Source organism: Arvicola amphibius, chromosome 6 (genome assembly GCF_903992535.2).
Source record: "Arvicola amphibius chromosome 6, mArvAmp1.2, whole genome shotgun sequence".
Classification (NCBI taxonomy): domain Eukaryota; kingdom Metazoa; phylum Chordata; class Mammalia; order Rodentia; family Cricetidae; genus Arvicola; species Arvicola amphibius.
Genome location: NC_052052.2, coordinates 93,209,341 through 93,222,914, shown reverse-complemented (window position 1 = coordinate 93,222,914; position 13,574 = coordinate 93,209,341). Strand labels below are relative to the sequence as shown.

At 43.5% G+C, this 13,574-nt stretch overlaps 1 protein-coding gene across 1 annotated transcript in view; it reads left to right on the top strand.

Moving 5' to 3' along the window:
• The window catches only part of Armc3 (armadillo repeat containing 3), an 83,080-nt gene that overhangs the window by 25,480 nt on the left and 44,026 nt on the right, over positions 1 to 13,574 (top strand). The window contains 1 exon segment of the mRNA XM_042055318.1: positions 3,440 to 3,623. Within this exon segment, the coding sequence (XP_041911252.1) occupies positions 3,440 to 3,623 (184 nt within the window).

The following is a 13,574-nucleotide window of genomic DNA, read 5'->3' as shown; positions in this document are numbered from 1 at the left end:
ACATTATATCATTATAAATGATACTATATAATACATAATATATCTATATCTTATATATAAATCTATATCTGTATATTGTATATACTATGTATAATAACATCATATAATTATATATAGCTATATCATTATATGTCAGCTATATTATATATCATATATAATTATTGCATCTTTAACCTCATCTATAGATGAGAAAAATCACAGGTTAAATATCCTGTCTGTAGTCACAGAAACTGCAAATATATAGAAAGTATTTTTTTAGAGTTAATATGTGTATTCTATTTGGAATTTTTTTAAATTTAGCTTTATTTCATGTGCATTGGTATAATGATGTTAGATTCTCTTGAACTGGAGTTACAGACAGCTGCGAGCTGCCATGTGGGTGCTGGGAATTGAACCCCGGTCTTCCGGAGGAGCAGTCAGTGCTCTTAACCACTGAGCCATCTCACCAGCCCCCTGGAAATTTTTTTTTGAGACATGGTTTCTCTGTGTAATAGTCCTAGCTGTCCTGGAACTAGTTCCGGTAGACCAGGCTGGCCTCAAACTCATAGAGATTCACCTGCCTCTTCCTCCCAAGTACTGGGATTAAAGGTTTGTGCCACCATCTCCCAGCTCTATTTGGAAAGTTTTAAATTATACTAAAATATATAGAACGAAATATGAAAGTTTCTCTCCCGTCCCCACCTAGGCTGGGGCACAAGGCCAGGAGAATCCTTCATTTAAGTTTCCCATGCACTCAAACTCCTTACCATGGTAATGAGGCCCAGACAAAAGAAAGCTACAAAAAAACCTAACAGATTTGAAGACAGAAAACCCGAAGAGAACAGGAAAGTCTACTTGTGAAGTAGAATCTAAAGTTAGATTAAGAAATCTAACTTTTAAGTAGATTTTTCTCAAGCTCAAAGGATAAAGGTCAATTCATGTAATTATGTTTCTTTATGCTAGTGTTAGGAATATTTTCTTAAAGCGAGCTCTCAGTCAACGCAAAATAATCCCCATCATGCCAAATCAGACTAGATTAAAATACCTCTCAGAGAGGGGTCAAGGTTTGAGGAGCACAGGGGAGGGGCTTTCAAAGATGGAGGCCAGAGGCTGGGATTTACAGCTAGTAAAGAGCCTTGGGAAAGCAAAATAAATGTAATTCAAGTTGCAATATTTTCTGTGTATGCATGCTTACCTGTTTTGTGTGTCTTTGTATGCATTGTGTGTGTGGTGTCTGAAGGCACACACGTGTGCAGGTCAGAGGTTAGCATCAGCTGTCTTCCTCCATTGCTCTCCACCTTGCTTTCTGAGGTAGTGTGTTTCACTGAGCCTGGAGCTGACCAATTCAGCTAGACCGGCCAGCCAACAAGTACCAGGGATCCTCCTGTTTCAGCATGTCCAGTCCTGGGATCCTAAGCATTCGGTGCTCAGGTTCACAAGCTTTCCTGGCAAGCCCTTAACTGACTGAGCTATCTTCTTAGACACCTACAATATATGCTTAAAACATGAACTGCAAGGAATTAAATTCTCAAAATTTGTGTAAAATCTCTTCATGCTAAACCATGAACAACAGTATTAAGGAAGACTTCCCTAGAGAGCTCTACCCATTTGTCAGAGCTACTACTGTTTTGACTTGGTCCCCCACTCCTTGCTCCTCACTTCTGTGTTCTGATTTTTTTTAAGACAGCCTCACTTACAACCCTGAGTAGTCTGGAACACTTGTGTAGACCAGGCTGGCCTCTAATTCAGACTTCCACATGCCTCGCCTCCTGAGTGCTGGCATTAAATGGATGTGCTGTTGCACTGGGTTCTGACTTCAAATTTTTAATGTTAAAATTAAATTATACTTTTCAAGGAAAAACAAGGACAAAGTCATACATCCATCTGATACAAGCAACCACCCTGTGTTCTTCAGAAAATTCACCACACTTACCCAAGAATGAGGGCAATACCCATGAGTGACATTCATTCTTCTTAACTTTCAGAAGCTTAAATTCTATATTTTAAGAGCAATGAAAAAAATCCTAAATTATAAATGACTATTTCAAATTGTATGATAAGTGGACAAGAGAGTAAAAAACAAAGTCATATACTTAAAATACACAAATGCAAACAAACTTATAGGTGAGCATCCTTACCAGAATGAAGAAAAAAACACTTGGGCAATTACAGCTTTCCTAGCTTTAATTAGTGGCATGGTCACGACGTCCTTCAGTCTAGGTTCCTTTTGCCCTCAACAAAAACCACAATTGATCAGATCCCTTAACTTGTAAGATGACTCACCTTATTTAATTACTGAACACTAGAATGGACTGGGCCATTGTAAGTTTGTTTGCCTGTTGGTTTTGTGGTCTCTCTCTCTCTCTCTCTCTCTCTCTCTCTCTCTCTCTCTCTCTCTCTCTCTCTCTCTCTCTCTCTCTCTCTCTCTCTCTCTCTCTGTGTGTGTGTGTGTGTGTGTATACAGCATCTCACTATGTACCCAGCTGGTCTGGAACTTGAATCAGTTGTCTTGCCTCTGCCTTCTAACTGCTGTGATTACGGCATGCGCCACCACACATGGTTGTTCATTATAAGTTTTGAGCAAACTAGGTCATTGTTTCTTCCAGAGGCTTTAACCACACAGTGTGGTAATACCAAGAGATACACTAATAGAGCTCATATTTTCTAGACAAACCTTTTCTTTGGCAACCCAACTTTCCATTGTGTATAAACCCTCTTCTTTGCCTGTTGATTCGGAGGTTACAGATCAGTGGTAGAAAGTGTGCCTAGCATGGACAAAGCTCTGGTTCCATGCCTACACTGCCAAAATCTATGTACTTTTTCCTTGGGGACTTTAGATTTGTGTTTGGTAGACGATAATATGAGCAATTTCAATTCACTGTAATTACCAGATGTTTCCTTTATTATTTTATCCATAAAATATTTGAAGCAATAGAAATGAGAAAAGATGAGGCAAGTGGTAGGAGATTAGTTGTTGGTAAAAACTTCTGCTTTCTTGGGCTTTTGACAACATAGATTAATCACACTATGTTCTGATGAGTCCCACTTCCCACGGCAAAATCTGAAGAGTAACTTTCTTTAACATAACTGTGGTGTTCTGAATGTGAAATGTCCCCCATAGGCTCATGTTAAACACTTGGTCCCCCGATGGTTGTGCTGTTTGGGAAGGTCATGGAACCTTAGGAGTAGAACCTTGGAAGAGGAAGTACATCACTAGGGGCAGGCTTTGGGGGATTATAGCTTTGTTCAACTTCCTGTCCTCACTGGTTCCTGATTGCCCATGCAATGAGAGTGGCCAGCCTCATTTCCTGGTTCCTGGATATGACGGCCTGTATCCCCTCGGAACTGTACGCTGGAGTAAAGCCTTTCTCCCTCACGTTTCCTCGGTCAGGTGTTTGCTGTAGGAGCTTGTGAAGCAGCCCACAGGCCAACTTTCAAGTTGTGTTTGCTTTGTTATTAGGACCTGAATGACCTTCATGTAGAAGCGCTTTCTGTGATAGCCAACTGTCTGGAGGACATGGACACAATGGTGCTGATGCAGCAGACGGGGGGCCTCAAAAAGCTGCTTTCATTCGCAGAGAACTCGACAATTCCTGACATTCAGAAGAACGCAGCCAAAGCCATTACTAAAGCAGCTTATGATCGTATGTGTCTTCTTAACATAATCTCAATATACATTTCCTCTTGCAGTCTTAATTTTGATGAATACTTATAAAACTAGAGCATCAGCCTGCTTTTAATGCTGGCACTGGGAAGAGAAGAACGTGTGATAGTTAGAACCCAAACATCTCACCGTCAACAAGTTAAAGTGCAGGTTGCTTTGTCATGGGGTTTACAGACTTAATTATCATCCCACTTTTAAAAAGCAGTTCGTTATAAATTTAAGCTTTAAGTCTTTATTTCTCCAGGAATTGGAATAATACAGAGTACCCATGGTGTTTGTAATTCTGTAAGTATTGTTTTGAGAGATCCACACTCCGAATGACATCCAAGGACTGTCGACTTTGAGCTGTAAGCTAGCAGTGCCGTGTCATACAGCCACAGAAACAATATGCTTGTGCTACACACCTAGTACAGTTTCCATTTCTGGGACAAGCCGTGTTGTCATAAGTCTGTATTATAGGAGTGATTAATTACGTCCCCAAACTGAAGATGCAATGATAGCCTTAATTTATGTATGCGTGGGGGATTCTGTAGGTAAGAGATGGGGACTTATTTCACTCTTCTGCATCACCGCTCTTAGAAATGATGGCACCTTGGACTGTTTCTGTGATGTACATTCTAAGCAGACATACATCTGTGCATATGTCTATGAGTATATTGTGGAGAACATTTTTAACCCATATTGGATTTGCTAAAGGCTCAGCTTTAGTGTTGCAAACACTAGCACAATTGCGGCTTCGTGAGTTACACTGTCCACACCAAATCTAAAGGCAGGCTGTGAAATTAGATTTTTTTAATATTGGAAATGTATGTGAGGGGTGCTGTAAAGAAACTTCTGAAATAACCTCTTCACTGTGGGGAAGATTCTTACTGTGAGTCAGAGGGACCATCCGGAGGGATCTGGAAGGGCCTAGAGCAGAGGGAGATGAAGTAGATTGGCTATGGCCAGGGCTATCTGCAAGAGAATGGTGGAGACTGTAGCTAGCAAGAGAGAATAGTAAGAACAGTGCGCTTTGCTGGGGGTGGGCCAGGGATGGATGAGAAGGGTCGGGATGCTATCATGGAGGCTTTGAAATGTATAACAAGTACTTGTGAGTAGGGGCTGTAGGAGTCCGAAGACCAGCATGGGCTTTGATTTGCAATCACAGGTTCACGTTAGAGGAGCCATATGTCCCGGCTGCTAGAGGCAGGGAAAATGACTCCTTTCAGGGAGGCAAAACCTGTTTCACCAGTTCCTGGGGGGTGCTGGCTTTTCTCTAACTGCCAGGAACTTGCCGAACTCGAGCTCCTTTCTAGATGTACAGACTGCCTGAGGGAGACCTAACCGGCAAATGTGCAAATGTTGGCTTATCCCCGTTCTCCCCCGTGGCTTAGATGTTGTCACACTGGACAGGTTTCGTTTTCATTCTATTCCAGGATTCTTGGTAAGGTGAGGCCCGAAGACTGGTGTAACAATAGCACAAATACTCAGTCCCAACGTTGTTTGTGTATCTTCTCTGGGGTCTGGGAGCTGGGGGTCTCTAGATTTGTTGCAGACCCTGATGGGGTAGGTAGTGTCATGGAGAGTGTATAAAGTGGGGACATGACTGTCTGAGCTATGGTTGAGGGGAAGGTTTTTATTGCCCTTGCATGCAGAGGCATCTGGAAGCAGGGACAGAAAGCAGTAGATGAACATAACCAGCAGAGTGGCCTTGGCCATGAGAGGAGAAAGAGATGGGGAGAGGAAGAGAAGAAGACAAAAGAGAGAGAGAGAGAGTTCATGGCCAGAATAACAGGGTTATATAGGAATGAGAAACTGGGAGAAGGGAAGCCCCTGTGTTGGGGAAGCTTAGGATAGAGGCAGGGTGAGAAGAGCGAGAAGAGTCAGGATGCAGCATGGACTCTGTAACTGGTATTTGTGATGCTGAGCGCATGAAGGTCAGCATGTGATTTGGTATGTCAATAGGCACCAGGGAGAGCTAATTGTCCCGAGTTTCTTTTGGATCTAACGGTGATCAGTCATGTTAAAGAGTGTGGGTGGGACAACAGGCAGTATGCCTGGAGAACTAGGCTCATTCCTAGATCTGTGGTGACCTGCTTGCACTGCTGTGAAGGCAGAGCAACACCTACAGACCTGTCCATTCATCTGTATCTGTCCATTTGTGATTTTCTTTACACAAACCAAGACAGGAAGCAAGCAGGCATTACAGAAATGCGCCAATCTTGCTTGGGCAAACACAGGATCACTGTGGAAGACAGTTGCATGAACACTCAAGGTAAAGTCTCAGGTTCCAATAAGAGCTTTACAAGTCCAGATGTGGAGTTGATAGCGGACATTTTCTGGGCAAAGAAGATCTGGGTGTGATGTTCACTGAAAGGAAAAGTGTTTGAAGACTGGAAGAGAACAGAAAGTTTCAGATCTGGAAATTGCAGAATGCCTTAGCGAACGAAATGCAGCAGGATGCCGAGAATGTCAGCTGAGGCTAGAGAGGCAATGAGGATTCCTTGTAAACCAAGATATTTAACATCCAGGACGACCCACTGAAGGCACATTTCACTTCCACTCTATAAAGATGAGCGCTCTTGCTATAAGTGCTGTGCCCAGTCCATGGAAACCCCAAAAGACCACCAGGGAGACTGACTTACCGAAATGCAAAAGCAAGGTTTATTATCATGCTGGAGTACAAGCCAGCAGGGACCTCGTCAGCACAGCAGGGAGAGGAGCAACTCCACCCTTCTAGAGAGCACTATTTAAAGGCAAAACCCAGAAAAGTTATATTAGAAGGGTTTGGGGTGACAGGTTCAATCCTGATTGGCTGACATTTGTCTAGGGGTGTCCTGGTGAAAAGCCATGGGTGTGTGCTGGCAGATGATCCTATCTACAACAGTTGGAATGTTAGGAATTTTCTTTGGGTGGTCTGTTTCTGGGTGTTGCCTGGGTAGTCTTAGTTTATGGTCTTTCTTGCAGCCAGGTATTGCCTTAGGGAAAACTACTGAGACTCAGGCCTCTATTAAGCTTATCGTGGTTGGGTCCTACAATAAGGCTGAAAAGAGATTGGAAGGATCTACTGCCCAACACAGAGGACCAGAAAGAGGTTGCTGTGGTGATCTAGGTGAGGTAAAATGGTTACCTGGGAGGATTTGGAGGTATAGCTGAGAGGTAAAATGCTGTTTTAGCATGCATGGGGCCCAGCAACATACATACACACACACACACACACACACACGCACACGCACACACACACACACGCACACGCACACGCACACACACACACACACCCAGAAAGAACCCTGACAGAAGTACACATAACATGTTTTCTCCATATAGAAGCTGCAAAATTGATCCCACAGGATCAATCATCCTAGTAGATACTAGAACAGTATTTCCAGTCTGCAATAAGTCTGAAAGAAGGGGTGGAGAGGGAAGGGTTAACAGAGACAGCCCTTCTGATATCCTACAGCAGAGTGGGGTAAAATACTTGACATTAGTTCTTTCAAACCAGTCTATAGAGAACATTTTAGTGTTCCTAACTCCAATAATGATAGATAACCGTTATGTTGCATTCCAGTTACCCTGATTAATTTATTACACATTGTATACATGTATTGAAATACCACATGGGGCTCTGTATAGTTACTATATAATTGCTGTATGCCGATTAAAAAGAGAATATGCATTAAAAAGCATATAGCATCCTCCTACTTCCACAAATATATGTGCATAAAAACAAATCCTCCAGAGTCTTAAGGCTTGGGAGGGATCAGTGGGTTGTCAAGGTTGCTGTATCCCCAGCACACACATAGATGACATCTGCAATCCCAACACTAAAAGGCAGAGAAAGTAGGATCCTCGAACTTGCTAGCCAGCCAGTCTAGCCAAATCCGTGAGCTCCAGGTTCAGTGAGAGGGCCGGTCTCAAAAATACCTTGGAGAACAGTAGAGGAAAAGATACCAACTGTTGGCTCTGGCTTCTGTACATACAGGTGTAGGCATGTACATTCCCTGTATATGTACACATATTCACACACCACACAGGCACACACACACAAGTCTTGTGTATAATTTTAATACGATTTGAAGCTGATTATAGAAAGTGTAGACAGATAGATACATACTCTTTCTGGACCACAACACAGATGCAGTAAGTGCAGACTCAAGGCACTATGCAAGGAGAACACCAATCCTGTTCTTGGCCCACAGAGGGCTCTGTGAACATCTGTGGAAAGATTACATGGCTGAGGTGCACAGGAGGTGACACCCAGGATGAGATCAGGTACCTGACTTGAACAACTGAGAATAATATGATGCCACTCCTGAAACGAGACTCAGAAGAGGTGCAGTTTTGAAGAAAAGGAAATGGTGCCTGCTATAAATTCTGATAAAATACGGGTAGTATGAAACTCCCCTCTGGACCCATTGTCAGGTGCCCAGTTCAGTGGCATGAAATACATTTATCCTTCTGTGCCTCTTCCCGTACGCAGAACATTGCCCAGAATGGCTCAATGATTGCTCGCTTCTCTCTGCCAACTGCCCTTCTACTCTGTGCTTACACACCTGACTGCTGCGGTCACTTTGTGCCCTTAGGGCCACACAGGATTTGTCCCTTTGTGGCTGTGTGGCACTTGGCGTGCTGTTCTCATAATGCCCATTCATTTAATGCTTGTGTCAAGACGTCCTTGTTCTTAAGGCTGGCTAATACTTCTTTATTGTCGCCACACTCGGACCTCCCATTCAGCCCCTGATGGACAGTTGAGTTGCTTGTTCCCTGTTGGCTGTTGTGGATGCAGCTGCTAAGACTGGGCACCAACAACTCTTTCTCTGACTCTTTGCTTTCACTTCTTGAGGTGCACACCAGAGACGCTTGCTAACTTATATGCTAAATCTATTTTTCAATCTTTTGAGGAACTTCTATGTTGTTTTCTCTAACAGCTGCACTGTTTTTTCCTCCATTCCCATGGACAGCGCCCAGGGTTCCTGTTTCTCCACATGCTGACCAGCCAAAACTTACTTTGTATTTTGCTAGTAACTGTCCTACTAGGCACACAGTGGCAACTCATCGCTGTTTCTATTTATATTTTCCTACTAATTAGCCATGTTAACTAACTTCTTCACTCTCTTATTAATCACATGTGTATAATTTTCAGAGAAATGTCTTAGTGGTTTGTGTGTGTGTGCAGGTCTGAATGCATATGTGTGGAGGCCAGGAAACAACTTTGGGTGTTCACACAACACTGTACACCTTTTTTGTTGTTCTTGCTAGACAGGGTCTCTCACTGGCCTGGAACCTACCCGGCAGCCTAGGCCTACTGACTAGCCTGCTCAAGGGCTCCACAGCCCTCCATCTTCCGGGTGCTGGAATTGTAAGCATGAGTCAGCGCTCCTCAGTTTATTTTTAACATGGGTTCTAGGGAATCAAACTCAGGTCCTTGTGACTGAACTATCTTCTGAGATCCATTTTTTCTTTTTATTTTGAGACAGAGTTTCACTAAGTATTCATACTAGACTTGAACTCACCCTGTAGACCAATCAGGCCTTAAACTTGGGATCCTTTCCCTCAGTCTCCCAAACATCTGGGTTTCAAGCCCACCTTTGTTTCGTTTTGACAGAGTTGTAGGGATTCTTCGTGTATCATGGATACCAACCCCTTAACCATGATTAGCCAGTACTTTTCCCATTGTGTGGTTGCCTTTTTACTCTGATGATTATGGGTGTTTTTTTTTATTCATGTGTGTTTTTATTTTGATATAGCTCAGTTCATCTATTTGCAGCATCATGTCCAAGTGCATTTGACTAAATCCACTGTTGTGAAGGCTTTCTCCTATTCTAAGGGTTTCCTGCTTTCAGCTCTTACCATTTGGTTTCTGGCCTACTTTGAGCTATTTCTTGCATGTGATTTAAGGACGTATCCAATTCCTCACTTCTTGTATGCATATAGACAATTTTCCTAGCATCGCTTGTTGGAATCCATTTTTTTTCCTTTGTAGCACAAAGTACTTCAGGCACAGTGTCTCAGAGCTCTCTGTGGCACTTGGTGTCTTCTGGTTCTACTTCCTTATGTTAGTCCTAAAATAACCACATTTCAGCTTCAAGTCGTGTCTCCTCAGTCTTAATTTTAGGATCTAACGACTAAATCTGCATTGGCTTCGCCTCTGTTTTTGTCCCTGTGCCGTTCCCTTTAATCAGGACTGTCTTAGATCCGGGCATTCTCCTTTAGACTCTTCCTGCTGCATCACATCCTCAGCCAGCCTGGGATCTTTCTTGCATCTTCAGGACTATCTTGTGATGGTAAGATGCCCTCCTTGAGGTGTGGACATGACTTTTGTGGTCAGCTGCTGTGGGCAGCAGACTGCTCTACCTTGACCTGGGTGTAGCTAGCACTTACAGAGCCTTTGGCTGTGTTCCCCATCAGCTGAGATGTCAGGGAAGCCGTTGGTCCAGGTTTGGATGGTGGCAGGGGTCTTCTTGTACAGCAGTGCCACACTGCTCTCTGCTCTGTATTCTCCTGGTGCCAGCGCTAGCCAGGTGGGGGTTAATAGAAGTGGGACACATACTAAACGGTGCATAGTTTTGACCAGGAACAATTTATACAAGTTTTTCTGATCTTGCCTCGTGGTCCTCTTCTCCCTTTTTTCTTAGTCAGCCTCTCTGACAGACAAGCTAATTTTAAATAGCTCCACCTCCTCAGCTTCTCTAAACCCACTGATCACAAAACAACCTGTAGATCCTGACACGACCAGGACATTGGTAGCAACTGTCCTTTAGACAAGATCCTCCTCCTTTGAGCTCCAGCTCTGTGGAGCACCCACTGTTGACGGTCACCTCCTCCTTACTCGTCTTCCTTGCCGTTTCTAGAACATGTCTCTCACTTAGCTCTTCCCCCAGTTGTCAAGCCAACCCCTTTGCATTCATTCATCGTTTCCACACTGAGCTTGTCTTCCGGTCTCCTGTCTTGTTCCTTCTAAACCTCCCAGATAGCTCTCACTTATGACTAATGTCTGCATCGCTTCCTACTCAGCTTGCAAGTCTTAAATCTGTCTCTAATTCCGACATGCCCGCTGAATCTCTGCCTGCTGCTTCTTATGGCTCCCAAGCATGTGCAAGCACTGTGCCCAAACTCAGGCTTAAGGGGAGTCTTGAATTTCTTTGAGAATCTGATCAGAGTAAGCTTGTCAACATGTAAATATGGACATTATTCTGCATGTAATCTCAGAGATATCATGGGCTGTCTGAAGCTACCTCTGTCCTCTAGATTATAACCTCCAAATGAGGAAAGCAAGGACAAGCAGGATCAAGCTGACAGACCCTCACTCAGTGTTAGTGTTCATCTGATGAACTCACACACCCTTTGGTTAGATTTGAACTCGCCCCTTGTCTCTCTGCTGTGTTGCATTCTGCCGGACAGGATTTATGCTAAGCTATGATTTTGTATTCATATGCTCCGGTTTTGGTCTTAGTCTTTGGACTTGGGGAAATCTCATTTCGACCTATTCTTGTCCATGTTCTTCAAATGGTTAGATTCAGACGGAAAATCAAAATGTTTATTTCTGTTCTTTTTCAGGGTGTCAATGAAATAACTGTTTTCTCTTTTTGGACCTATAAGATTAAGTGTGTGTGTGCCTGTGTAGGTGCCTGTGTGGGTACACATGTGCATATGCATGGGTATGTGTGTATCTGTGTGTATGTGTGTGCACACATGTGTATATACTTGTGTACATATATGTGTGTGCGCGCACATGTGTGCGAGAGCACATGTGTATTATGGAGCATTGTGGAGGTAAATGCATAGCCTCAGGTGTTGATCCTTTCCTCTCTTGTTCAAGAAAAGGCCTCTCCTGCTGTTTGCTGCTGTGTGCACCAGGCTAGCTGGCCTGGGAGCTTCTGAAGAGTCCTCAACCTTCTCTTCCCATCTCCTCAAAGGGACGTGCTGGGATTGCAGAGACCTGTAAGGTGCAATGGCCACTCCAGAGAACCGGCAAGGACAAGCCTTCCAGGCGAGGTGGTTTCGGCTCTGAGCCTCACGAATAACTGTTATTTTCAAAGGGTGTTACTCTATTACTACAGAGCTGTTTAGTGTCTGCCTTCCTGTGTGCTCTGGGGATCTGAACTCAAGTCGTCAGGCTTGTGTGGCAAGCACTTTACCCACTGAACCACTGTCCTAACCCTGAGACTTTTGACAGATGGGCTTTTGGGTCATTTAATCTGGTAGAGCCCATTCTGCTTTAAACACACGCCTAGTTTCCTGCACGAGCCCTTTGTAGATCTCTGCTACAATAAATTTTAAAGACTGTGCATGAACTCAAATAATCTGACCCTGCTATTATGGAACACTGGGCAAGCACGGGACTGAAAATCAACCTCCACTGCCCAGCAGAGTGTCCACTTCTGGATGGGTGTTGTTCCATCTCTGCTAACATAACTTAGTGGAGTACTTCTGTATATCACAACTCCATCAGCATCCTCCTTCCTGGTCTCAACTCTTAAAATTGTTTGTCTCGAAAAAACTTGAGCTCTCTTTCCTAGTTCTGTGGATGAAACCACTCTCTTGAAAATGCTAGGCCAGTGCTCCAGACTTGAGCTATACTCCCAGCTCTAAAGGTTAAATATTTACAATTCTACTTATTTGCCTGGAAATTTTCATTTGTCCTTTCTTGATGTGGCACTTAATAAAAGGAATCCCACACTAGCTCAGAACTAAGAAATATACAGGTATTTATTAATAGAGAAAACTTATAAATCAGGATTCTCTGCATGAACGATAAAGATGAGATCCAAACAAACCGAACCAGCAAAACCAGGGTCCAGAGGGAAAGGCAGAGAGGAAGAGGGCCGGACGCACTTCCACATCCAGGTAAATAGTCTATGAGGCCATGCCCCAGTAGGCGGGTAGTTATTAGCTATAGACCTTCCCGCAGCACTTTCTGGCATGTTCTCCCTGAGTCAATTATGCCTTTGGTGACAACAGGGACATTGGAAACCTGTGACAAATGGTTCTTCAAATCCAGTGCTTTGATTTTCTCAGTCTAGGAGATATCTGACCTGAAGCCTTCACTCTTGGTTCTCAACGCCGAGAAAAAGAGACGATTTCATGAACATCCTCGCTTTCTGTCTTAATAAATCCACGAGAGTGAACCCACTTCTCATGGAACACACAGGCTGTTACAATCTCTGCTCCCAGCTTGTCAGTTTAGCCACACATGTTGGCAGAACCGTTCAGTCTAAACAGTAGTGGGCCAGGGTCAACTTCCTGGGCCTCTGCTAGAGAACCTGATGGTGTCTTTGTCGCTTGCTGGGTTATTATTTCTGTCTACTTGCCAACAGCCCCAAGTCACCTCTCCCTATGTGCCTAACAGTAGGCCATTTTCTTTCCACACCCTACCTATATTTCTTGTCTGTTTTTCATATTAATTTGTGGACAGTCTTGACCTCCATCTGCCGGATTCATTAGACATGCATTATTGTATCAGCTACACTGGTGAACGTTCAAACAGAACAAGGATTAACAATGTTATCTCCTAGTATTTTCCGTGTTGAAAGTAAACCATTAGGTAGAAGTTTAAATGTTTCCCTAGTTAGAAAGTGCCATAAGTCTGGACAGATATTAGTCCCTATTCTCTGAGAAAGAACAAAGCTACTACCGGTATTAATTTGTAATGTGGTTTTACTTTATTTTCTATCATTAAAATGTTTTTTTCTACATGTGTGTGTTTTCACTGTTTGTCCAAACAGTTGAGACATGTAAACAAATCACAGCCATTTTTAAAGTTTTGACTTGCACTTCCCACAGTGGGAAGCAGGGTCAACACGCTGCCTTTGATCTGGTACCAGTGGAAGGTGGGAAGGTGTTAATTGCCACAGAGAGTTTTATGGGTTGGTGCTAACATCTCAGCAGACAGCAAAGGTGGGACAATGGCCAATCCAGAGAACAAGCAAGGACAAGCATTTACAGGCCAATT